The 27,783-nt window shown below is 40.8% G+C and overlaps 2 protein-coding genes across 6 annotated transcripts in view; one reads left to right on the top strand and one right to left on the bottom strand.

Moving 5' to 3' along the window:
• phf1 (PHD finger protein 1) overlaps positions 1–12,999 on the bottom strand; it is a 28,135-nt gene extending 15,136 nt beyond the window's left edge. Inside the window, exons 1-9 of one of the 5 annotated variants that reach the window (XM_034697849.1) lie at positions 12,939–12,999; positions 7,417–7,495; positions 7,190–7,271; positions 6,467–6,553; positions 4,473–4,567; positions 3,799–3,947; positions 3,294–3,389; positions 419–487; positions 103–226 (exon numbers count right to left, since the gene is read on the bottom strand). In XM_034697849.1, the coding sequence (XP_034553740.1) occupies positions 103–226; positions 419–487; positions 3,294–3,389; positions 3,799–3,947; positions 4,473–4,567; positions 6,467–6,553; positions 7,190–7,271; positions 7,417–7,494 (780 nt within the window). In that variant the 5' untranslated portion in view covers position 7,495; positions 12,939–12,999. Of the gene's footprint in view, positions 1–102; positions 227–418; positions 488–3,293; positions 3,390–3,798; positions 3,948–4,472; positions 4,568–6,466; positions 6,554–7,189; positions 7,272–7,416; positions 7,496–8,118; positions 8,781–9,595; positions 9,881–12,938 lie in introns of those variants that run through there. The other 4 variants (XM_034697848.1, XM_034697851.1, XM_034697850.1 and 1 more) reach the window with 4 other exon arrangements.
• rgl2 (ral guanine nucleotide dissociation stimulator-like 2) overlaps positions 11,815–27,783 on the top strand; it is a 46,918-nt gene continuing 30,949 nt past the window's right edge. Inside the window, exons 1-2 of the mRNA XM_034697845.1 lie at positions 11,815–12,297; positions 16,594–16,764. Coding sequence (XP_034553736.1) covers positions 16,612–16,764 — 153 coding nt within the window. The 5' untranslated portion in view covers positions 11,815–12,297; positions 16,594–16,611. The remainder of the gene's footprint in view (positions 12,298–16,593; positions 16,765–27,783) is intronic.

Below are 27,783 nucleotides of genomic sequence, written 5' to 3'. Positions count from 1 at the left end.
TTACTTTAATGGTGGTTAATAAGCTTTAAGTCTGAAACGCAAAAGGGCTGGCAGCATTTCACATCATTTCATCATGGTGCTTAAACTAGGAAATATCAATACCCCGCCTAGGAGCAACGACTCCCAATTCTCATTGGTGAAGGACAGGATTTCATGGTCAAAATCAAAGTATTTCCTCTTGCAGCAAAGCGAGAGATGGTAGAGGACTAAATGAGCCAGATCCACCCTGCATTTCAAATACAAAACACAAAAAGTATTAGACAATAAGAAGCAGGATAAACACATTAAAGGCATGTGGAATAAATGCAGAGAACGTTTTACATGTATCAGAATCAGTATTTGAAGAAGGAAAACAAGAAATGAGGTTTAACTTCTTATACAGCTAACATGTGAGTGAATATTTAAATGTCCACATCACCAGGTCATGGGTAGTCTCTGGATGGTCTCTGGTCCCTTTGTACACACCGAGCACTGAAACTGATAAAACCTGAAGAGAAACACGAGACAAAAATAAAAATCAGACAGGGATCGCTTCAAAGTAGACTTTTTCCTCCTCCTTGATTAATCTCTCATTTTGCTTCGAAGACATCTGTCATTTTAAATTCATCAGTATAAGCTGAACAGACTCCTTTGTTTTCATCCTTACTTACACAATCTTAACAGTGCTGCCTTCTTTTGTGGTAAATAACTGTGAAAAATATGTTTGTCACAAAAGAAATGGAAGAAACGTTTGATGGAGGCCAAACAGAGAGTGGATTTGTCTATACTGAATGACAGCTAGGAGACATGAAGCATCCCTAACTTTATAACCTAAAGCAGGTGTGCTTTTGTATAAGCATGTTCCTGTAATCTTCTTTTGAGTAGTAGATTCAAAGTCCAGCCTGCAGACTTCCTCTTATTAATTCACAATGTTTTTATCCTGATCTTCTTTCCTTTTTTTGACTCTCTTTGTGAGATATCTCATCACATAAATTACCAGAAATAAGCGTGCAGGTGTATCTCTTTCATGATAATAACTATCTGAGCTAGGTGACCCTGAAACTCAGCTGTCAACAAAATAATGTACATCTGTCCTTCTATATGCATGTGTTTGCTGAAGGTCACCGGGAAAGATGAATAGCAGACACAGTATGACGGCAGCACACGCTTGCTATTCCAACTGTGAACCCAGTCTTCACTCTTCCTCCATCACCTGCTCAGCAGATGTTGTACCAATCCGGCCTCACTCTCCTCGCCTGTCAATCTAAATCTAATCCCTCCTCTTTTTTCCCCCCCGTCAGACAGGTTTTCAGCAGCAACACGATGTCAGCGCGGGTGTAGAACCCAGCCGGCTAACACAGATGGTTAATGACAATAATAACTTAATGGATGGAAACATTTTATTACACGCATGAGATGCAGCCTATCAAACGGCACTGCCATCAGCAGCTTGCACATTATATCTGAACTACAACCGCAGAGGTGATGTGTCTGCCCTAGTGTCTGTTACTCTCTCTTTGCTCAACTATGTGAGCCACTTTTGTCCTTGTAGCACAAGTCAGTGAGTTCATTTACATGCAATTTAGTCTTAAGCTAATTAAGGTGATTCTCTGACGAGTGAAGCTGTCATGTCGACGTCTTCATCCGTTTGTGTTAAGAGACTGGAATCTGCTGCTGAGATTTATTTGCAACAATGTTGTTTATCTAATTAGAGTTTCTGATTAGTCAATAAAGTGTGTTAGGCAATTTAATAAAATACAACAATAGAAAGTGAGTCCATTTATACCAGGCCAACTGAGAAACCACATCTGATATGAAATACAACCAATTCATATAAAGATATGACTTTATGGGTTAAACCTGGCTCAGTATACAAACGTATGAATCAAGCGTCAATCTCAGGACTCAAAATATGAAGCCCATGCAGTTCATTGAGGGTACACTTGAGGCTGGCTGCAGAAACACTGGGAACCGCATACACACCCATTCAAAAAAGATGATCTTTGCAGAAATAATAAACATGTTTACAGCCTGGTACAAAAAACGGCTTGGGTCAGAAGAGCTCATTTATCTATCGTCACACACTGTACGGGGGTGAGTTTTTAAAAAAACAAAGCAGTTCAGAATACATTAAAATTATGAGTTTTGCCCATTTAAGGAAATTAATGACTTGCTTGACAGGCAGGAACACTGTAGCTGTTGGCGAGGAGGCTCAAAGCCTGCCTCTTTTCCTCACACTAGCTCGACAGAAGTTTGGTTGACTTCAGCATTGCCGGCGATTGGCTTCAAAACAGCACTTCAGAAACAGCTGGGTGACGTCACGGATACAGCATCCATTATTTATACAGTCTATGGATGCAAGTCATTATGAACATGAACAATTTATCTTCTTAAAAAAAGTCAACTGTCTCTCTTATCACCTCAACTGAGCAACTCCTGCCCCACACATCAATGCTCACAGAGAAGGAAAAAGCAGTATACAATGTGACCACATGAGAGCCACAACAGTTTCCTAATGTGCCGTGTCGAAACTCCACTTTGGTTTTCAGACCCCTAAAAAGAGACCAGGATATAGGAAGTGATACAGACTTGAAAGGTAGTACAAAATTGGCACCAATAGGAAGTTCCTTACAGGAGCTTTAAGAGACAATCATAAGATAGTAGTGCCACATATTCTGATGTCAGAAGTTTGTGCAAAATAAAGCTGGCATCAGCAAATTCATCATTATTGCTACTATTTTTTTTAAAGTTATATTTTTGGGCATTTTCACCTTTAATGGATACGACAGCTGAAGAGAGACAGGAAATGTGGGGAGCAGAGAGTGGGGAAGACATGCAGCAAATGGTTGAGGCCAGGAGCCGAACCTCTGACCACTGTGATGAGGGCTATAGCCTCTGTATACGTGATGCGTGCTTAGACCGCTAGGCCAATTGCGCTCAACATATCAGCTCAAGCTCAAGTATAAAGTAAGCTTCTGTATTCACATTCACATACTCAGAGTGCACAGATATATTGTTAATGTCCATCAGCTGCACCATCGGATGAGAAGCAGGATACACTCTATACAGGTCACCATCCAAACTCAGGGCTAACATATGGACAGACACACTGACCCAAGCATGTCTTTGGACAGTGGTAGGAAGTCAAGTACCCACTCATGCACAGGGAGGACATGCATACTTTAAAAAGGAAGGCCCCAGCCGGGATTGGAACCAGGAATCTTCATGCTGTGAGGCAACAGCGCTAACCACTGCACCACTGCACCACATACATACTTCATCCTTTGTGCATGCATTGATGCTCAGCAGCTCACCTGTCTCCATAGAGTAATGGCTTGGTTAGACACTGTGTGCAGGCCTCATGGAACCACTGACCACAGCTCCCACACTGCAGCATCTTCAGATTCCACCTGCAGAACAACAATATGAAACATTGAGAGATTAAAAACACAATTAGTGAAGAAAACATGTCCAACATTCATCAGGAGGTTAGATCATATGTGTCTATGCTTGTTCTGTAAACACTCTCTTAAAGCTTTAGCAGTTTAGATCTTATTTTATCCAGCTTTATGTACCAGGTAGATGGCATTTGCAACATAACAAAGGAAAGCAAAGCAACAAAATAGCAGGAGTGTGAAAAACACAAGAAATTAAATGACAGAAAGTTTAACTTTGACTTCCAAGAAGTTCCAGCAAACTCTGCTCTTGTCCAATATGCTGCACGCAGTTCAAAAAACTTGAGATGACTTTGACTCTGCGTCAGAGAGCAAACATGAACTGTACATTCAAACCTAAACTGGCCTCTACAGCATCACTCACTCTCCAGGTCCGGCGCAGTAACAGTAACACTGCTGCTGATTGGTCAGATGCTGCGGGTCCCAGTCTAAAGACGACAGCTGGTACGGGAGCCTGAGCTTCATGAACTGCATTAGGCGGGCGAAGCGTCCCCGTTTCAGCGCCCCTCCTCTCTGAAACACAATTTTAGGACAGAACTGATTGGGCGGTGACCCCTCAAATCACTGTCATGTCAGCACAGCGAGGGAGATGGATCACATTTGGTGGCGAGAAAGCAATTTGTTTTATTGTAGGTCGGCTGTGAGAGATAGTGTCCGAAGCGGTGGCAGACTGGACAATGAGATACGGACATTGAGCGATTGACAATTAAGCGGCTGCTTTCTCATCTCACATCTACAGAACTGGAGCACATGTGATTGATTGACTTTAAATGTACTTCTCTCAACTTCAGGGTAATTTTTCTTCTTCATAACTATTGATTCTTCATGATTTCTTGGACACAATGTAGAACATCTCATATTGAACCCAATACTGGGTAAATTAGTGCATTTGTGCATTGAATAAACCCATTTCTGTCATGCACAACACTTTAGTGGCAGCAAAGCCTGATATATTTAACTGGATTTTCCCCCATATTACACGCTGAATGTTTTTTTTTTTTCCCCCAGAGTGTGAAACGGAGAGATTAGCAGCCTGACCTTGGTTGAGACGGCAAAGACACATTGCCGACATATCCACGAATCACTGTCGGCTTCCGGTTCGATGGTTGGCGTGTGGCACTCTGGATGATAACCTGTAATGGAAGGAGGAGGCAGAGCGTTTAATTCGTGTTTGCAAGACAGACGGCCTGAGTGACAATAATGGCAGAGCAGCTCAAATGTTGATGCTCTGATGGTTTGTTTCAGCAGCATGCAAAACATTTGACTTTACTATTTGCATCTTGTGAGCAGAGAGTATGTTTGTCTTCTTTTTTCCTCAAAACAAACTGTCAGCAAACCTCTCCGTCTGATGCTGTGAAGACGGTAAAATCCTGCTTGTGCTGAGTGTTTGTAAAACTTCCTCTCACTTCATTTCATCATAATACTTTTAAAGTCCCCCTCTAGTCAAAAATGTGTTTCTATTATTGTAACCTCACTCGGCTGTTTGAGCTTCACTGTGCAGAATGATGCATGTGCACAAGCTCAAACTAGAAGATTGTTTTCACATTCATTTGCAGATAGAGAAAAGTTTCTCTGCGCTCAATTTGAAACTGAGTGTAGGTGTGCACGTTGGAAGATGATTGCCGTGTTTTGTAGGCCAGTGCAGAGACACTTTACACTGAAGTTGAAGACATTTTTTGCAGACAAACTGCCTACATTTTAAACATCATCGTAGTCACAGATTATGTAGATATGGAAATTGTTAATTATTCAATGGAAAGAAACTTTAAATCTTGAAATATGACTCTTTTTTTTTTTTGCATATACAGCAACTGTGATGATCTTTGGTTTAGTGTTGATTATGCCGACCAGTGTGGACCTCTTTTCTGATCCTTGCCTCTACATGTGTGTGGTTTTCTAGATAAAACATCTTGTTGTGCTTCCTTTTAACCACCCCACGTAATTCTCACCATGCAAAGTTAAGGTAAATTGTCTACGTGCTACATTGGAATCTGATCTGGTGGCAGCTATGACAGGCAGTAAAGAAAGTAAACAGTATAAAGACTAACTTAGTAGAAAAAGTAACTAGGTAGAGGATTTTTTCCAAAGAGACAAATCCGTCTACGTGTTGATGGTCTGGTCTGCTTTCATAGGTCATAAAAAGGCATCAGTCTTAAACTGAGTCTGTCTCCTGACCTCTTGATTTCCCACACCCGAGCAAGTTCACTCAGGTCCTCTGAGCACTCTCCGCTGGATGTCATCCAGGCTCAGCGGACACTCAGAGGTGGCTGTGATGCTCAAAGACCCTTTTTATGTTCACTATGTAAAATTTTATGTAATTGTCAGGATTAATAATAACTGTTTTTATGGTGATCTTTTTTTCTATGTTGAGTTTTTTACGCTAATTTGCCTTTGTTCAATGCACTCAGGTCAACTCACACTGTTTTAAGTGTGCTCCAGAAATTTATCTGACTTTCATAATTCATAAAAAAAATATTCACAGTGCATTCAAGTGTATGAATATACTCCCATATCAAACATCTTAATTTTACTGTTGACAGGATGCAATAACTCATATCTACAATTTACGACAAATAGTAATTTCCTGTTAAAGCCTCTATAAGGTTTTTTTTGCTGGTAATGAAACAGAGATATTACTACTGATGCCTTTTAATGACCTGCACAAGTAGAAAAGAAAACATCAAAGAGAGGACTCATTATTTCTATGCGGATATTCTATATGCCTGTCACCCCTGATGCAGGATGAGTGTCAGACAAGATAATTATCTGCAAGCTTCTGAGAAAGCCTTTCTAAAATGTTTCCAAAGATGACTGAGTTGCACGTAGACATTCAAAATAAAGCAAGATTTTCTGTCGTGCGTGAAAAAGGGGGAAAAAAAGAGACAAAAGTTATCACTCTGTCCACAGGGGGTGCAAGAATCGGCACAACATAAAAGTTGCTCACAGTAGCTTTAAAAGGAGAAACACTGTTAATGAACAGACTGGGTGGGTCTTATCTTCAATGTACAGCTTAGTCAGATGTGGTTCCTTACCATGGCGACATTTAAGACAGTTTATGAGGGGTTCTTTAAGAGGTGGAGCGTCACAAATACAGCAAACGTCTTCCACTCCAGCAGCGACTGAGACAAACAGAGAAAGACAGAGAGGGAGAGGGAGAGAAAGAGAGAGAGAGAGAGAGAGAGAGAGAGAGAGAGAGAGAGAAGGAGAGCAGTCAACAGCATTAATTTATGTATATTGATTCACATCCTTGCCACCTCATTGATTTCAGTGTCTCCTGCACCCTTTTAGATTTCACTTCATCTGACGGGCGGATATTCAGCCTGCTTCTAACAAGCGTCCAACTTCCCCTCCTTGCGCTTGATGTTGAGGTGGATTGGGGGCGCCATTTCCCAGAGGAGTCATTAGTCTAATAAATTCATAAATAGACTCTAATACGGCAATTACATCTCAATGTGGCCCCGATCAGAACACTCAGAGCGCTCGGCATCCTAACCTTGAACGTGAGTGTAATTTCTGCTCTGGTTTTTCTAGGAAGACAATCCAGAGACTCTTCGACAAAAAGTGCAAAAGATACAGAAAGTATCAGAAAAGTTCTTCAAATCCTCAGGCAAAGTTTCAGAGTCGGAGGAAAGAACTGAGCACCCGCACACTCAGGAACTCAAACTAGGAGCATTCTTAACCGAAACAGAAAGAAAGTGCCCCCAATAGGAAGCTATTTACTCCTCTAGCTGTGGGGGGAGAAGAGTTTTTCTTACACGAGTGAATGTCCTTCCTCAGCACCCAGAACTCAGAGTTGTCCTCAAATCTCACCAGACAACATTGCTTGACTCCATCTACCTGAGAGGGAGATAGCAGGTGAGCAGAATGATTGACAAAACTAAATGGAAGTCTTTTCAAATCTCTCTCACACACACACACACTCCCCAAAGTCTCTTCTTTCTGTCACACACACACACACACAGACACACACACATGCACTTACTCTTTTCACATTGCCGAGGTACAGTAGTCCATCACTCCATCGAGCCAACACATCATCTCCTTCACTTACTCTCCCCATCCTGAGGAGAGAGACAGAGAAGGGGGAGAGAGGAGGAGAGAGAGAAGGGCTCATGTGAAATGGAAATCCGATTTATTCGCTGAATACTTTGCTGCTGTTGCTGACAGAGGGGTTTATGGCCCCAGATTTTTTTTTTTTTTCCCGTCTGGCTCTCAGACAGGCGGGCTTTTTTCAGAGCAAAGGGGGTTAAAATCTCTACCCTCCTCTCTTCCTCCTCATCCTCCTTTTAGACCCGAGCATAGCGACAGCCTGTATCCACCACAGTGAAAGATGAGAGTGAGTACACAACCGGAGAGCAAGACAAATGATTACTGCACACATGAAACACACACACAAGCGCACAGACAAAACACTGCATGATGACTGCTGCAAGATTGAATGAGCAAAGATGACTTGAAAGCGGGCACTTTGCAGCTTTCTTCTTCTTCTCCTAACATCTTTAAAAAACTTGAATAGATGCATGAAATGACTGTGCAGGCTTTTATCTCCTGCACATTTGTTCCAGTGCATGCACTCAAGTCAAAGACAGACAGACGCAGGATGCAAAACAGTGTGCGTAGCCTTTCTGTGAATCAAAAAATAAAGGCAAATTGGACTGTGGAAGCTTGCCGGTTTTAAGGGTACCTGTCAAGTCGAACTCCTTTCCGTCGGGGTCACAGTGATTCCTGGGCAGCCTGGACATGAAATGCCCTCATCTGCTGTGGATCTCCAATGCCCAATTACTGCCCGCTCGGATGCGCAGCCTGTGTGTGTTTGCAAAAAGTGGATGATGTGCATGTATGTCCCTGTCTGTGCCAAGCGCCTGTGTGTGTCAGTCAAGACGAGGAGGAGGATGAGGTGGAGGAGGAGGAGGAGGAGGAGTGGAGGGGGGGGAGGAAGGCGACTGACTGACTGACTGTCCGTCCGTCTCTCAGCCTAGTTTGTCCGTCCTCCGCTGTGCCGTTTCGTCATGTCCCCGTCTCTTACACCCTCCTCTCTCCCCCCCCCTTCTATTGATGCTATTAAGGCGGGTTTTGTCAGACCAGCACCGGAATCAAGCCGCCAGAGACGCCATCATCCCTGCCTTGCGCTCTCCGCCGACTTGTTGTGACGCAGACATAAAACACCGAGATAGAGTGGGAGGGAGATACTGATAGAGGGGAGGAAGAGGAGGTGGAGGAGGGGGAGAGAGAGGGGGGGTCCACGGCGAGAGAGAGAGAGAGAGAGAGAGAGAGAGAGAGAGAGCAGCACCTTCCCGTCTGAGGAGGCGCTGACCCTAAATCGTTGTGACAAGGTGGGATTGTGATGTTTGGCAGCCAGCACGAGGGAGGGGACGGCGGGTGACAGGAGCCAGTGGAAGCTGCGCGCTCAGCGACAGGAGCCAATTAAGCGTTCAATTAATGAGTTTAGTCGCCTCATTAGCTCGTTTCAAACAAGAGGGAGCAGCCGAGGGAGGAGGGCTGAGGAGGAAAGTTTGCAAACTGAGATTGTCCCAGAAAGCAGAGCCGAACAGCTCAATGTATCCTTATCGATATTTGATTTTAAGGTTGTGTGATTTCAAATTTAATACAAATTAGCTGGTGTTTACTTTCTTTATCTAGATATTTGAATGGTGATTGGAGCTTGTATCATTTGTTTGCTTGTATCATTTGTAAATTACTAATGTGCAAAAACTAAAATGTTAAATGTATAAACCCTTAAAAATACTCATTTAATCTGCACATTTTTAAAAAAAAACAGGAGGTTTATGCCAAAAACAAGTGGACAAAACTATAATCCCAACCAAAGTAGGTGACATCCAGTCATCTTTTGCAAAATGCAACCAGCATGCACTACACTACTCAAAGTGTGATGGATTATGAGATTATGCATGGCTCTAATTATTACACAAACTCTCAAAGTCTTAAGATTTTTGTAGAAACAATGCAAACTCCTCTTCTTAGTAGGATGCAGTCACAAACTAAAGCTACACATCACCTTGCAAAAGATGCCTTGCCAAATGATCTTATCTGCTCTTCCTAAACAAAGACAACATCAGGCCAAATCTTCTTCACAAAAAACCCAGGCAGTATTAAATTATAGGGAGTTTAATTGAGCGTAGTGCACAGTAGATTATACTCACAGTTTAGTTGCTGTGGAAGAATAACGTTTCAGCTGCAGGCACTTGTCCAAGTCAAGGTGTTTGTTTATTTCCCCATGTTTGTGTCTTTTCCTGTTTATTTACGTCTTGCACATTACTCACACCAGTCAAGCGTGTGGGAACACCGTGCGGTTCAAAATGGCCCCTGGCAGATTAAGAAGTGTTAAATTGGACGTTTCCAGCTGTCACCGCTAGGTGGCGAGCAAATACAAGAGCATACAGCTCCTGTGGAATCAGTGTGTCTGAGGGATGTTTGGGGTCGTTAAGTTTGTTAAGATATGTGATTAGGTTATGTAATACATGATGTGTTCAGTTTTTGATGTTTTGTTTTTTGTGTGTTTTCCACTTGTTTTTCACATTTTCAGATGTTCTTATCACTGTATTTAACTTTTGGTACATGATGCACATAGTTATCCACTTGTAATTATAATTGTGTCTGAAGAGTTGGGCTGCCTCTTGAGCTCAGCGAGTAGATCAGTCACCCCCTTCATACAGCATACATTTAGTCTGTAGTCCTTGTTGCATCAGTTGCAGGTTCAACTCTCAGCTCCAACCATTTAATTCATATCATTCCCATTCTCTTCTCCCCACATCCCCTATCTCTCTTCACTGTCTCATCCAAAATAATAATAATGATAATAAAAAAAAACCTCTTCAAAAAAAAAGTAATAAAACATAATAAGAAAAATTAATAAAGATACAACTCAGAAGAATTACAGCTCTGTTCATTCTTACAATTGTTGTATGCAACAACAGCAGCATTTTTCAGATCAGTCTCCAGTTGGGGCCACAATCTGATATAAAGCATCAGGTGATTAATAAAAGATAATTTGGAGAATTGAACAGGATACACTTTTAGATTAGTGTCATGAGGTGTCATGAGACTCAGGGAAACAAACAAACAGAGGCAGCCATTCAGCAGCCAAATGAGTTTGAAACAAGTCGCTGAAAATGTTTACATCACTTGAGCATGTCAAAGATCAGAAATTAGGATAGTTACTTAGCTTTTTGGAGAATTTCCGTACCATTTTAACGCACATGTGTCTTAGTTGTTCGGGTTAGGTGGCATGATGTTGATGATTGAATGTGCTGTCTAACACTTGGGTCCAAAAATATTCCAGGAAGTCCAGTTTGGTTGAGCTTTTAATGACATGGGCATGCCTTTAGTGAAGTATACTGTCCCAGGAATATAGTATGTAGGATGTACTGTTTCTGTGTTTTACTGAGTGTAAGTAGTAGAGTGAAGTACTTTTTTATTAAAGTCATTTTTACATTTTGAGATGATTAGTTGGTTTGACATGGAGTGAATTTTTCCTATGGAACCTAAGGCTGGTTTTTTTAGGGGGTTATCCTCTCAACCTTTCATTGAGAAAGGAAGAATTTATATTTACTAAGTTGTGAATCCTGCAAGCAAAACGGCTGATAGGACTGTTCTGGAAAAAAACAGAAAGACCCAGTATTGGGACATGGGTTAAAAATCTGGCAACATGCATGTCTATGGAAAAAATAACATACATACTCAGAGGAAAATTGATACTGTATGAAAAGTTGTGGGAACCCTGAAAATTGAATTTGGACTTTGTCTAAATATATGAAATACCTCTTCTCTTTTTATATATGTGTTTGTATACGTGTATGCGTGTGTATATATGTATAAATATGTGTATATATATGTATGTGTATATGTGTATATAGATTGTTCTTACTTTGTTATTATTATTTTTTATTTTATCGTGTCTTCTTTTGTATATATCACTATATCATGAAGTTTACAGGCTGCTTATCCCTCTATAGAATGTTGTGCTTTATTTTTAAAAGATATACATACACACACATTATCTGTTTTTGGCCTATGTTTGGTTTTTTTGGTTTTTGGTTTTTGTTCCTCTATTCTTTTGCTCGTTTTTTTTTTAACTTTATTTATGTATACTATGTCTTAAGAGAAGAGATGTAGGGGGTGGGGGGTCAAAGGGAAGTAAAACGTTTTTTGTGAGTGTTTTGCACTCAAAAATGAAAACAAAAAAATATATATATTGAAAAAAAAAAAGAAGTTCACTGAAGGACTCTTAAATGAAGGGTTCTTGATGTATTGATTGGGTTAGATGAGGTGAAGAGGTTACAATTCAAAGAGGACGCTACAATTGGCAACAGCAGAGCGTGCTTGCATGCGTGCATGCGCGTGCCTTAGGTGCGGAAGTGCGTCTATGCGAGTGATGTCTCTCCAGCGGCGCCTCAGGCGACACTTCCCCGGAGGAGCGGCGCACGGAAGCCGGTGTGGTGTACGGTGAGAGGAGAGAGAGAGAGAGAGAGAGAGAGAGAGAGAGAGGGAGAGAGAGAGAGAGAGAGAGAGAGAGAGAGAGGGAGAGAGAGAGAGAGGGAGGGAGAGATAAATAGAGAAATAGAGAGAAAGAGAGAAAGATAGAGAGAGAGAGTTTACAGCTCGACCGAAGTGCGCTATCAGCTGCTAAAGGCTGGACAGACAGACGGTGTGGTGGACGCCGATAAGAGGTGGAGAAAGACAGACAGAGGGTGGAGGTGGTACGAGGCGTCGGACGGAGCTCTCCCTGGTCGGTGACGGTGTCGGTGTCGGTGGTACAGATGGGTGCGACTCTCCTCAGCTCGAGCCGGCAGCACGGTCACCCTAATGCAGCCTGAATCCAGCTGCGAATGACCCTCAGCTAACAGTAAGTTAAAGACATCCTCTCTCAATTCTCTTCCTGTTGTTATGATTTTAATGCATTTTTTAAAAAAACATCCACGGCCTCAGTGACAGGAGGAAATGTCATCATGTGTCACTCCTGTCTGTGTGTTGTAATGAGAGCGTCAGCACGTACAAACTTTTACAGCCTCCATACTGTTTCAGGCTTTATCCCCTCTTATCAGACTGTGCCTATATATCTGCAGCACCACGCTATGGCTGCTGTTATTGAGCAGAATAAGGAGCATTATGGGGTGTGACTTCACTGTAACCTAGTTACAGCTGTATGTGTGTACACCTCAGGCATATGCAGGCTGTTTGCTTGGGTCTGAGGCAATGAATAGCAGGCATTCAGACCCCTTGCACAGCCGTTGGTGAGGGCAGAAGCTGTTCTGTTTATAACTTGTTTCCCCTGCAGGCCTGCAAGTGCAATGTGTGACTCTCTTTCATGGAGTAATAATAAGCAAAGAAATAAATTGATAAATGCTCATAAAAAGAGAGAGTTAAGCATTGCACACATGCTACCAAGCTGCAGGAGTCTCACACAAAAGCACAATGGAAAGTTGGGAGTGCCAGCACATTTTTTAAATCACCCTTGAGGCTTTATTCGCTCCTGTTCTTTCTTACCTAGGGGCTGTGAGAGTCGACAGGCATCTTCAGGGTATTATTGATCACTTTGGATTTCAGTTACAGCAGCAGCCTGACAGCCATCCTGCAGATTCTGCTGATTAAGAAAGAAAATGAAGCAGCCAAGAACACATAAGTTATCAAGAGTGTGGTGCTTCAACAGGAGTTACTGTACATGAGCTGTATTTGACATTTCCTCAGTGCTCATCCTGTATCGACCCCTCTCTCCCTCCTACACCTCTCTTCCTGAAACAGTGTTTACTTGATTTCTATCTTCATGGTAATCCAAATACCAAAGAGGGGAAAGGGAAATGGCAGGAGGGGTTACTATGCAAATCCTGCTCTGCTGCTGTGGGGCACAATGGATGTGTTAAACAAATTCAACACAAAATGGCCTCAGTGTAACAAACTGCGTACTGTAGTGAGCATCTTTCATGTGAAATGTTTTGAATTTGAACTCAGAGGTTGGTATTAAGTGTTTTTAACAATGCACAAAGTGTCCCTGATATACTGTTCAACTTCACAGCATTACTAATCAGTTGTTTTTAATGCTCCATAGGTAGAAATGTGTCAGCTAAGGCAATGACATGAGTGTATTAGTGTGATCAATAATGTTTAAAGTGCTACATAAGACCTAACAAAGGTTATAGCTTTGTTGTGCATTACTTACATTGAAAGCTCATTATAAAGGGATTATTTAATGACAAGCGTGAAAAGGAGGCAACTTAACTTGTTCTGTTTGTGTTCATACCAGGCAGGTCTACATGGTGTTTCACATAGTGAACCAATCCCTTCTAATAACATACAATGAGCAGCACAAGGTGATATAAATAGTGTGTAAGGAGAGCAGCAACAATAGAAAATCAGCTGTATTGAACTATTGAACAGAGAACGCACGTTAGAGTGCTTTGTGTAGTTTGAATGAGTGATCCCATGTTGATTTTAAAGGCACAGTGAGGAGTTTTTAATTGGTTTTAAAATAGTCTGACTCTTCTACTGGTGCCTCTTCGTGATCTTTATAGTGAATGAGATTATCAGCAACAGGATTGGTTATGTCTTTATACCATAGACTGAATGAATAATGGATGTATTATCCGTGACGTCACCAATCTGTATCTGAAGCGCTGTTTTGAAGCCTATCCTCGGCGGCAGCCATATTGGAAATGCTGAACTCAACCAAACTTCTGTCGAGCTAGTGTGAGGTAAAGAGGCGGGCTTTGAGCCTCCCAGCCAACAGCTACAGCGTTCCCGCCTGTCAATCAAGTCAGCTGTGCCTCTCATAATCTTAATATCTTCAAAATTGCCGTGTTATGAAAGAATTCAACCCCCTGTACAGTGTGTGCCGATCGAGGAATGAGCTATCCGGACTACACTTGTTTTTTGTACCAAGCTGACACTCAAGGAACTGCAGTTTTTAACACTTCCACATTGGCTTCAATTCTCAATTGCTTTATACTAAATTTGAGAGCCTGCATGCGGGTCGTACTTTCTGTGAAATAAAAGGAGAGTCAATATTTCTCCCTCAACATGAAGTGTCTCTGTTTAGACCTCTGCTGGTAAAGTTTAGCAGTGGTTAGCAAGCAGCAGGAGTTTTTGTTCTTCAGGTAATTTCCTTTTTATCTCATGTTTCATGGTTGATACTGGAGAAGGATTAGCAAAAAGATGCATGTTTTCTTTCAAAGTATTGTTTCAGATTAAGAGACACGTGTGAATGCTTCACTGCTCGTAGAGGACTAAAAAGTTAGACAGTGTGCATACTTAAGATACTTTGATATTTATTGGGACACCTGAGCACATATGATGACAACGGGGCTATGACCTTAAACCGGTACATCTGCTCACCTTTTGTAAGCTAGCCAACCCTAATAAATCAGAGTTAACAAAGTTTTATTGCTGTTGCGTTAAGGCTGATTTATACTTCTGCGTCTCCCCTACGCAGCAGGGGCTGACGCGGACATGAGCCCCACATGCTTGTGTGTCGGTGTGTCTGTGTCGCGCAGCAATTCTCTGCCGAAACGCCTGAGGGCAGTGCGGTCTCTCTGATAGCCGGCCGCCTGCTTCCAGTCCCGCTACGATCTCTGTTTACTTTTCCACAGAGATTCAGAGCGTGTTATGTTAATCTACAGCTGATACATGTTGCTGTTTATCATACAGATATGATTACATGAAGAATAGAGAGGAGGAGATGAAATACACGGCCGTTGTGCGGCCGATGTCCGGGATACCGGAAGTGCTGTAAATGCGGGAAAGACAAAGCCGCCGAGCGGACCAATCACAGGGCTTGCGGTCCGCGTCGGCTCTACGGGGAGTCACATTTTGGAGGAGGTGCACGTCAGCTACGTGCGTAGGCCTTGGCGTAGGTACGGGAGCTACGCGGACCCCCGACGTAGGGTACGCCGTTGATTCAACGCAGAAGTATAAATCAGCCTTTACAGTTAATAATTTTAAGTAGCTACCAAGCAGAACTTTACAAGTCTGGGTAATATTAAGGACCTTGTGTGTGGGTGTGGGAGACGCAGTGGAAGTGTTAAAAACTGCAGTTCATTGAGTCTGCACTTGAGGCTGGCTCTGGAAGTACCAGAAAACACATACACACCAATTCAAAAAAGCCGATCTTTACAGCAGAAATTAACATGTTTACAGCCTGGTTCAAAAGCTAGTGTAGTCTGGATAGCTCATTTCTCGATCGGCACACACTGTACGGGGCGTGAATGTTTCCATAGCACTGCAATTTGGAAGATATTAAGATTACGAGTTTTCCATTATGAGAGGCACAGCTGACTTGATTGACAGGCGGGAACACTGTAGCTATTGGCGAGGAGGCTCAAAGTCCGCCTTCAGACTTCAGACCAGCGCTTCAGAAACAGATGGATGACGTCATGGATGCTACGTCCATTATTTATAGTCTATTGTTGCTGCAAATCAATACATGACCTCATCACTCTGCATCCTGCAAAAATGTGTCTTAAAAAATAAAAAGTAGCATTAAAATATCTGTAATGTTTAAATTTACTTTCACAACAAACACATGCGTTTTACAAGAGCTAATTCTTTGTGACACTGGGTGATGGTGCTCATGGGAAATGCAGTCTTCATCCCAGAAAACACTATTTATTTTTGTCCAAGGGGGCCACCATACTCAACAACACATGACATATCTTAACTGTGCCTTTAAAGGTAGTGATGACAATTGGATGTGCTTTAAACCTCAATCATAGAAGACCTCAAGATCTCTAGAAATGTTGTTTCAGATATTTGACGTCTGTAAGAGTTCAGTGACAAAATTTCCACATCACAATTTTAGTTGCTTTTGTGAGTTGATGAGAAAATTACATGTTATAACAACATTATTTTGTATGGGATCAATATTGTATGTAATAAAACTTGTAATTTAAACCCTGAGACAGAACCAGACCTGTTTATGACGATCAGAGAGGTTTTGAGGGTTCATAATTTACAGTAGCAGCAGACCGGTCATATACTTTGTCCTCTAACTGTTCAATTCATGATAAACTACCCCGTGTATGAGAGGTAGAGGAAGCCACTGCTGCTGACTCTGGTCTGAGCACAATGAATTCAGCAGACCCCCACAGAGGTTTGCCTTCATGTCAGCATGAGAGACCACAAACCACTTCTTCTCTCTGTGCATTTCCAGTCTGCGGCAGCTGACACCATGCTCCCCAGAAACATGCGAACAGGTGGTTACAACCTGCCGGGGGTGGAGTCAAGCGAAGTGCCTCTCATTGGCTACCGGCCCCTGTCACCTGACTCTGGCATCAACCAATCGGGGAGGAGAAGCAGCAGAGATGAATTGGACACTTCACAGGTGAGTGTTAGGCTCATGCTTTATTGAAAAACATCCATCACAGAATCACCTGAGCGTTACGAACAACTTCTTCTTATGTTGTTCTGGTACGGTCATTCTCTGAAGTTATTACCTATGTTATTAGTTTTTCTTCAGTTCACACAATAAAGTGCTGTGAGGTTTTATTTCTCATGGTCTTCCTGGCAGACACAGCTAAAAGTATTTCGAGCAGTCCTCAGGAAAAGCTGCGTTTGAGTATCAGTTACTTGGATAAACAGCAGATGAGGTCACTTGTCTGGGGATCAAGTTAGTGTTATATAAACAAAGAGAGAGAGGGAGAGAGATCAGGAAAACATGATTCCTGTTTACTGATTTCCCAAAAGGGAAACCCTCAAAAATGTTATTTCCCGTAAACTGGATAAAAAAAGAAAGGTTTAAAATGTGTTTTTCAGGATCTCACAATAAAAAGGTTTCATTTATATTTCTGAAAAGTCTTTGTCAACATATTAAATCTTTAAATGTCCAGCTTAGGAACACAGATACCTTCTTCATAGAGGCTTGGTTTTGTTGCATTTCCGTGAAGATAAACAAAAACCTAATTTTAAAAAATGTCTCATCTTTCTAACTCTGAGGACAGAATCGAGGAGCTCTGGTTTCCCATCAGCTTTCTGTGACAGTCGGTTTGTTCCAGACTGAATTATTCCAACAACAGCAACTATTGTTTGCAACAACATTCAATTTTGATAAGATATTCTCTGACATCAAAGAATGAATCATAAGGACACTGCTGATGTCCTGACTTTACCTCGAGCACAACCATGACGTTGACTAAGTTTTTGGTGCAATATCTCAATAGTCATAGTTAGTTTGGTGATCCCTTTTCATTTCTTCTTGTATCACTACATATTTTACATTAATTTTTCCAAATGATTATATCAGTGAGGAAATGCGTGCAATCTATGACCATGTTTTGATAATAGACAACTAATCAGACCGTTAAGGGGGGCGAACATGGAGCAGAATGAGGCTGACTCGGACCCTATTTGAGTTCCATGACTGATTTTGAAGTCAGGCCAAATTTCAGCCACACTGCGTGTTGTTTGCCGCACAGCTCAAAGGAGAACCAATCAAGGCCGGATTAGCTGCTCCCAATTGATCAGATGATTTCCTTGCATGTCAGTAATTTTGGTCGGCAATAAACCATGAGCCAATTACGCAATTACAGGTCATTTTATTCTGTGTGCACCAGTGCAAAATGGTAGACATTGTTTGAAAGCACCATTGCAACCTGCTGTATGATGTGGACAACTGAAATACACATTAATCCACACCTAGAGCTGGGCCATATTTAACAAGATGTTATCACAATTTTTTTTTTTCACATCAGTCGATATTGATAATTATCATGATAAAAATCAAATCATTATTTCATTTAAATTTAAAGGCAGATTTTTGCTCCAGGGAGTTTTTTTCTGCTTGTATCTGAATTTAGTTTTCTGACAATCTTCTTGAATCCATCATTTTTGACAGCACTAACAGAAAGCAAGTTTTTTTATATAAGATGAGATTTTTATGAAGTTTTAGTTTGTAGATTCTTATTTTTCTCAGGTTGACACAATTTGCATAATCACATTTATTTACCATCATCCTGAAAGTGTATTAAGTTGACTTACAAATGATCTTCTTCTGTTTAATGTTGGGTGGCAACTAGTGTTTGAGACACATTAGCGCCCCTTCCTTTCCAGTGGCTGGGGGTTGTAATAACAGGTTTAAATCCATCAAATTTTTATCAAACATTCGTTATTGAGAAAAATTATATCACGATAATTATCGTTATCGAATTATCCCCCAGCCCTACATACACCTATACAGCCTTGGCCATAAAATAATGATTGCCTGTGCAGTCTGATGCAAAACAATACGACAGCTCTCCCACAAGGTATGCTTTTATGAAGCTTCTACATTTTCAGTTTTTGTTGACATGTCAGAAAGGTGGTAATTGAATTTTATAATCATTGTTACAGTCATATTCTTTGACTTGAACTTCAATGTGTGGGAGTTATTAAAGGAAGCTTTATGATAGTTGTCAAAGCTCTGTCCCAGTTTAACCCGTACAGGGTGAGCAGATAAATCATGAGCTTCGGTCGTGTGTCGTAAGGGTTTCACTCGCACAATGTGACTTCACTTTCCACCACAACATTCAGAGAATCATTCAGTGTTTGCCGAACTTAGTCTTGTTTATAGAAGTAGTTTTTTCTGCATATAAGTTTGATTCTATGTAGAGGGAAACGTCTCATCCTGTGCGCACTGACAGGCATCATCTCCAGGTTAAATCTGTAATAACACAGACAGGTTGTGGAACTGACTTTGAGGAAGTGAAAGGTTCAGAGCACAGGTGGATTTCCCACGACCTTTCACCTCTGTTAATGTTTGGTAAGGATTCTGTAGTTCCCTGAGCCTTATCATTAGCTGCTGTTTAAACTTCACACACAGTTGATGTATTAGTTAAAAGAATTTGAGAGACATGTGTAAATGATGTGAAGCTGAGGACAGGATTTCTTCTCTTGCTCGCGGGGTGTAAAACTTCAGACCTGTACGTCTAAGTAGGTAACATTTTCCCTGAGTCACAGTGATCTACTGACCCAGTCTCTCGCCCCCATGACACATGACCTGCATATAGCTCTCTGTTTTTACTTCACACTCAGCCTCAAGAACCTTCTCACAGCTAAAAAAAGAAGTTGCACTGACTCTCTTTCTGTATGAGTAGACTGCATCGGCGCTCAAATCCCACGGCAGCTGCTGGACCTCGCAGTAAATAATGTATGGTGCGGTTTGGCCGCTCAATGAGACATACACCTGCTCTCCCTATAAACAGGATCCAGTATCACAGGCTGTCTCCAAGGAGAGTCTGTGGAGTGAAATCCAATACGGCTACTCGCTCATTCTTTTATGAGGAGAACTTGGAGATGTGAGTCAGGATACATGAAGTGATAACCTCCAGTTAACAACCAAGCTGTTAGGTGAAAGAAACACAACATAAAGTACGTGTTCGTGCTCAGTTTATTTGATTTGGATGACTTTCGTTGATGGTTCGTACAGAGTAGAGAGGATAATATACTTTATACTGTTGTGCCATTTTATTTTGGCGGTGTGTTTCTGTAAACTGTAGAGTACAACTGGATGAAAGTACATAGATAAGGGTTTCGAAGATCAGAATCTTAAATGCTGCTATGAAAGGTTGATCAGCTGATATACACTACCAGTAAAAAGTTTGGACACACCTTCTCATTCAAGGATTTTTTATTTATTTTGATTATTTGAAACACTGTAGATTAATACTGAAGACATCATAAATATGAAAGAACATATATGGAATTATTTAATTAACAAAAAAGTGTTAAACAAATGAGAATATGTTTTATATTTTAGATTCTGTAAAGTAGCCCCCTTTTTCCTTCATGACAGCCTTGCACACTCTTGGTATTCTCTCAGCCTGCTTCATGAAGTGGTCTCCTGGAATGAGGCAGGATTAGTACACAATGGATAGCCCTATTTGACTACTGTTGTAATCCATATATTATGGCAAAACCATTTCATTTAATGGTTTCGATGTCTTCAGTATTGATCCACAATGTTGAAAATAATTCAAATAAATAAAAACCATTGAATTAGAAGGTGTGTCCAAACTTTTGACTGGTAGTGTATGAGTCATTAGAGGAAATACAAATTCTGTTTGGTATAATAATTCACAGAATGAAAGTCTTCACATCTCTAAACTTAGCATTTTGTAGAAAAACATTTATTGCATGATGGGCAGAAATACACTTTGATGCTGAAGATAGATGACACTGATGTTATATTTACAAATACCTATAGATCTCTACACAAGTACACAAGCTGTGACATGGTTTAAAAAATCTTTGACCTAGTTTTCATGAGTTTGGCCGTTGACAGTTCGGCCAGAGGCTACATTTTTTCTCAGTTTAGTACCTATCCTTTGACAGACTATCTTTGAATTTGGCACAAACATCCACTTGGACTGAAAGATGAACTGATTTGATTTTGTTGGTCAAAGGTTGAAAACAGTATAATATCATAAAGCAAGCATGTGGTCATAACACACAAGTCCATGGGCTGATTATTTCAAAATTGAAGTGAATAATTCAAGCATTGGGTATCCAAAATATCACATGTTGACTTCACCGTGACATCATAATATTTGGAAGAAGAACTCTTTTGTGGCTGACATTCAGAGCTTAAAATCAGGGACAGAGAGGAGATTTGAAACGTTCTTGACATGTGGTCTGATACTGAGTTGGTGACACTAATCTTTGCCTTCTGAATCTGTCGTGGCTTAAGATCTACTGTGCTGCTGAGTGTAATATATATATATGTGAAGAGTAAGAGCTAAGATTTTGAAGCTTCTCTGCCGCAACATCGTTATTAACTACGCCCATGAATGTGTTTTTCTTCCCTTCAATACAACTATGCAGGGACAAACATTTAGCTACTGTTCTTAGTTTTCTTTCTTTCTTTTGTCCAAGTGAATTGTAAACCCTTCATCATCCTCAATTAACCATCTTGGCTAACCATGACATGACCATTAACTCGTGCTCAACGCCGTGAAAGCAATAGATACATTAGCCCTGACCTCAACAAAAACCATCAGCTTTGGCATGCACTGGAAAAGTCACTATGAAGTTATGCTACAAAAGAACCTGGCACTGCCTGTTTGAGCATGTAGGAAGGCAAAAGTGTTTATAGCATATGCAAAGCTGGGTTGTAGAGCTTGCCATCAGAGATATGAAGCAGATATCTTTTTAATACATTAACCATTAAATATTTCTGGAAGTTATTCACAGTTAATGATGGGGTGTGATTGAAACACAGTTCCTTTGATTGTGAAGTTTGTAAAAGGTAAGCTGGGGAGGTTTCCACCTAAGGAAGTTTTGATAGAGTGAACTGGGGCCTTGAGCCAGGTTTTATCAGACTACATCAGTTAAACTAATGTTCATGTGTTTAACTATAGCGTCCAAAACTGACCAGAAGCCTCTAATGAAGAATGGAAGCTCAGCAGATGAATGTCAGTGGTTTTGGATTAATATGTTGTGTTCAAAAATCGCCTTTGGATGTAAAGCTGGGGTGAACACATATTAAGGATTGTAGGATACAGTTTGATCCAGTTTGACACATTTTGATACGATAGGATACAATACAACAAGACATGACATAATACAACACGATACGTATTTAGGATCGTAAGATACAGTTTGATACGATATGATACAATACAATACAATACGACACGACACGACACGATACGATATTATATGATATTATATGATGTGATACAATACGATACGATACGATACATATTTAGGATTGTAAGATCCGTTTTGATACAGTTTGATACGGTTTGATACAATATGATACAATACAATGCGATACGATAGGACACAATATGATACTATACGATACAACATGATACCATACGAGGCGATACGATACGACACGATACGATACGACATCAGGGTTCCCACGCATCCTGGAAAACCTGGAAAACCTGGAAAACAGTTGACCAGTTTTCCAGTACTGGAAAACACCTGGAAAATGGGAGAAAAGGTAAAAAAGTCCTGGAAAATGATTCCAAACTGACAAGGTTCAAAACCACATCCCCATTCAACATTTGTGGCCATTTTTGTCATTCAGTTCTATTTAGGTCAATTAATGCACTGATCCTCTGATTATTATTAATATTTATTTATTTCAGTAAGGCAGCTTCTAGAGTCCTTTTGCACAAATAAGGTGCTGTACATCTGTGGTTGCATTGTTCTATAATTAATTTGCCATAATTTTTAAGTATGTAAGAGATGATTTCATGGATAGCCACAGACTGCACGTCTTTCAATGTAGACTTCCACTGAGAGGAACATATTAGGCTATTTAGGAACTAAATTAGGAACTCATTTTAGACTGTCATACCAGCTTGATCATCACTGAAAATGTCCTGGAAATGTCCTGGAAAATGATCTCTGGAAAAGAGTGGGAACCCTGGACATGATACGATATGACACGATACGATACGTTAGATACGATACGACATGATACGATATGACACGATCCGATACGTTAGATACGATACGACATGATACGATATGACATGATACGATATGTTCCAAACGACACGATACGAGAGGATACAATACAACATGGTATGATACGATCTAACACAATATGACCCGGTACAGTAAAGTACACTTCGATATGACACGACACAACACAACACGACCCAATACGGTAAAGTACGATACGGTATCACATGACACCATATGTTATTATAGGGCACAATATGGTACGATATGAAATGATACGGCGCAAATAGCTATGATACAATATCGTTTTATACAATGCGATATGATATGATACCATGGGATACGATGCAATGCGATGTGATATGATACAAAATGATAAGTCAAGTTACAATATGATTCAGTACAGTGCCACATAATGCAATGTGATCTGATACAATACTACATATTTAATGTGCGCTTACTGTTCGGACCTCCTTGACTTGTTATGGCCTAAACAGGCTGGTTATAATGCAATACAGTACAATATTATACAAAACAATAGGATATGATACAATGTGATTCATTTTGATACACACCACAACATAACATGATAAGATATGATATGCTACGAATCGATCTGATATGATGTGATACAGATGATGCAATACTCCTTTTTGTCCCCTTTGAAATTCTTGTATGATTACCTTCATGTACATGTCAATGAAAAGCACCAAATTAAATATTTTGCCAAATAATATATTAAAATATGCATACACACTCTATATATCCAGAAATATTTGGACAGGACCAACTTTATGTTGATCATCTGGACATTTCCATTTCCATTTCCACAGAACTGACTCTGTGAAGTAACCCATAGGAGTCAGGTCAAGGCAAAGTTTGCCAGATATCCCCTCCAAACTAACTGGCAGAACATCACAGACTGATGATATCTTACAGAGTAATCGTATTTTCAGAGGATTTTATTCCTTCAAGGGGAAAAGAGCAGCTTTGGCTTAATACCTCAGAGTTTTACTTAAAAGCATGAAGATAACGGGCACCAGGGGAAACACAGATGAAAGCATGAGAAGAGGGGCAGAGAGAAAGATAGGAAGGAAGAGGTCGGGGGGGTTCTGAACCACTCCAAAAAAACAATGGTTATCTTTAAATAAAGCTTCAGAAGATGTATTTACAACCCCTTGTTTGGCTGTAAATAAGGGCATGTGTGTATTTGTTTAAAGACAAAGCTTTTTAGCACACCGGAAGCCTGACTGCATGGATTTATTTGAGGAAAAAGGTGGTTGTGTTTTGAGACGGTGGGTGAAAAAAGGAGAGTCGGTTTCCTGCACTTTGCATTTCTGCAGCCTACCGAAAGCTGACGTAGTCGTCCAGGAGAAGAGGTTGACGCAGTCTCGACTTGTGATGGAAGGAGAGGGGAAGAAAAATAGCTTCGCAACACGACAGCACGTCCTGCTTCCTGTGTTTGTCTCCACTTATTATGTACTTCCTGCAGCTGGGGGGGAGGGGGACTTGAAGAAAAATGAGAGCTTCGAAAAGATATCATCTTTTTAAAAAAACACAAACAAAGTGCCAGATATGACAGAAACAATAGCGCACATGGGAAAAGTCAATATTAGTTCTGTAAAACCTCCCGAATAAGAGCCGTTAAGTCTTGTATTATGAACCAGAACCCACTCATGCCACCCACTGCAGCGCCCTGTAATCATGATGCTTATCCACAAACCTCTGAGGCAACTACTCCAAACCACACACACCTAATATGCTTTGGAAAGTTTCTCCAGTGAGAGGCTGGTTTCTCTGACCCAGATTCAGGCTGGTTAAAAAAATAAACCCAATTGAAAATACTTTTATCTCAAGTATCTCAATTTACTGAGACTAGAAAAAGTGAACAGCAAGGAACTACTATTCTTTGTGTGTGTGTGTGTGATGAAGACCCACAGGATCACTGCACAAACAGCTGATCAGTCTTATCAGTAATGGTGTGGATTGAGGTGTGATACACTATCTTATAAACTGTTTATATCTGGAGCCTAATTTGCTATTATTAATATCTCTATGGGACTCGTTAGCTTGAAATAACTGAATGAATCAGAAACTGAAACTGAATCAGAATGTAACAACTATTTTCAAATCAGTGTGTATTAGTTATGTTGGGACCAAGTTTCCCACCACTTTGCGGTCATCAGAGGTCGTAACAGGCATCACAGAGGCAAGATGAGATCACTTTGAGCTAGTGGAGCAGGCAGTGCTATGTGCGTGTGCATGTCTTAGTGTGTGTATGTGAAGCTACCACTATGTGTGCTTCTGCAGCCGGTAACGCAATTTGAAATCACACACTGGGACAACAACATTACACGCTCAATATGACAGACACGATGATGGAGGAGCTTCATTACGGCAGTGTGCAGACCCTCAATATAACAAGAGCTTCACATGTGTCACTCATTAGGACTTCCTGCAACAACTGTAAATGTAGATTTGAACACAATTATTAACTTTTTGTGATTAGAGCGCCATCTATGTATCGTCACAGAACAAATATTTAATATTTAAATATTGGAGCATATTTATTCTACCAGCAAATGCATTATTTTATAAGCTAATGTCAAACAATATTATGTTTACCTAAAGTAAAAAAACAGCTCACTCAAGATGTGTTTAGCAGGTCCTTATGATAGGTGATGTCATTGTTTGCAAAGGCTTTATGTCAAAGTAAACACTGTGAAGTCCTGCTTTTCAGGATGACTCATACTCATTAGCTTCAATACTAAAGACCTGGGGTATACTAAATTACATTTTTTACATATTTTTGTTAAATCATTTTTAGTTTTACTCAGTGCACTTTTTGCAATTTATATTTATCTGCAGTATCTGACTGTTTTGGTATCAATCATTTGTTGTCAGCCTGTGAAAATAACCTTTTATTGACTAACAGTAATCTTAAAGCTGGGGTTGGTAGTCAGATTTAGATACACCTTTTGTTATACTGGTTCAAATGATCTTCATGTCCCGATGGCAATCAATACATAATGTGTTCTTAAAAAGAGTTTAAAAAAGCTGCCATCTACAGCCGGAGTAAACCTGGGAAAACACCAACCAATCCCTGCCATCAGGAGCCAAATTATGAAACCAATCAAATCTCGTCCTGCCGTTCTGCCCGCCTCCTGCAAAGCGTACATTTCATGTTTGTTTGTGTTTTTAACTTTCACTATGATAATGTTTTGGTGTTTTCTTACCGCTGAGTGAGACATGAGTTGACGTAGTGCAAAACACAAACCATGTGCTGAGGACCGGTTTTGAATCAGTCACTATCATATGGTCGCGAATCAGCGGCGCTCGTGCATGTGAGCGGGGGCGTCATTTTGGAGGAGCTCTGAGGGGAGAGGGGGGAGGGGATTAGACGGAGTCTTGAGGAAATGCTACATTCAAATTCATGCTAGTTTTCCGTGACTACCAACCCTAGCTTTAAGCAAAGTTGCAGACAACAAAATGGCATTTAAAGTGAGTGAATCAGGTCTTGCAAGTAGCTAGGCAGACAGATAGAAGGATTTCACCTGCTGTGGGCGGACAGGATACAGGAGAGCAAGACTGAACTAACTGGTGAAGAAGGCCAGCTCAGCTCAGTCCTGGACCCTAAGGAGGTGGTGGCTGACAGGAGAACTATGGTGAATCTGTCGTCTTTAATGAACATTTCTTTTCTATATATATTCTTTTTGAAATTCTTGATCCAAGATGGCTGTGCGTATGGACGCTGCAGCTGGTTGCTCCATCATTAGGTGCATTGTTTTTTGCACCTAATGAGGACTGCACCTTTCAATTTCATTGTACTTGTTGCAATGACAATAAAGGCATTCTATCCATCTATAGCTCCAAATAAAAGCTAATGCTAAAGCTAATGTGTATTGCTGTTCGCTGACATGTTAGCCGTAACAGCTTCTTAAACAAACATGAAAATCCTGTCACTCTGCCCACTAGTGGCCAAAAATCAACTGGTTCTACTTTAATAATTCGCCTCACATGCCGTCTTTATGGACGGTGACATATTAACAAGCTAACTACCGTCCACACACACAGAACTGTGAAGGTCCCAACCTCGCTGGTTAACATGGTCTCACTGTGCGAAGTCATTAGCTCCTTAAATAAACACAGCTTGCTTCCTGGTTTACTGCCTGTGTGAACATTTATAGCTTCTCTTTACAAGAGCGCAGACTTCTTACTGCTTAAACAGCATGTCAGACTTAAAGGGAGAATAAATACATGAAGGATAAAGGCTCTCCCACTGCTACCTGTTATCAGATATTGCAGGCTAATTGTTGTTTAGCTTAGCATTGTATTAAACAGGATACTCAGTTAAACTGGTTTATCTGCATGGGAAGGTCATTCACAAAAGCAAAGAGCAGGAGGGCAGAGAGGAGAGACTCTAAGAGAGAGAGGGGGTATTGTTCTGGAAACAGCTTCGGGGCTTTGTCTCTCAGTGTGTGTGTGTGCGTGTGTGTGCATGTGTGTGTGTCCGTGCATGTGTCTATTGATGAGGGACTAAAGTTGTGTGACAAAATGTGTATCATTCTGCATGTGTGTCTATGAGTGACTGGGAAAAAAGTGAGTCACTTCAAATGAGTGTTTTGCTAACAACCACAACATAGCCCTTTCTGTTGCGCGTGTGTGTGTGTGTGAGTGAGTGTATGTGTGTGTACTGTGTATGTGTGTAAAATGGGTGTGCCCAGGTAGATGCAGGCTTGCGGGGGCCGGACTTTAGCTCCTGCTTCAGGTGTGTCTTTGTGAAGCAGAGCCACAAGACGTAGAGGGTCAGACAGTTAGGACACAAACACTCAGATCTGGGTCAACGATAGGAACCAATAAGTTTTCAAGGAAAGAAAAAACAAGGGAGCCGCTGATGAGAGATAATGGAGAAAATGAAACTACTATGTGTACCTTTATCCTGAAGATT

Source organism: Notolabrus celidotus, chromosome 12 (assembly GCF_009762535.1).
Source record: "Notolabrus celidotus isolate fNotCel1 chromosome 12, fNotCel1.pri, whole genome shotgun sequence".
Classification (NCBI taxonomy): domain Eukaryota; kingdom Metazoa; phylum Chordata; class Actinopteri; order Labriformes; family Labridae; genus Notolabrus; species Notolabrus celidotus.
This window is presented reverse-complemented; position numbering and strand designations above follow the sequence as displayed.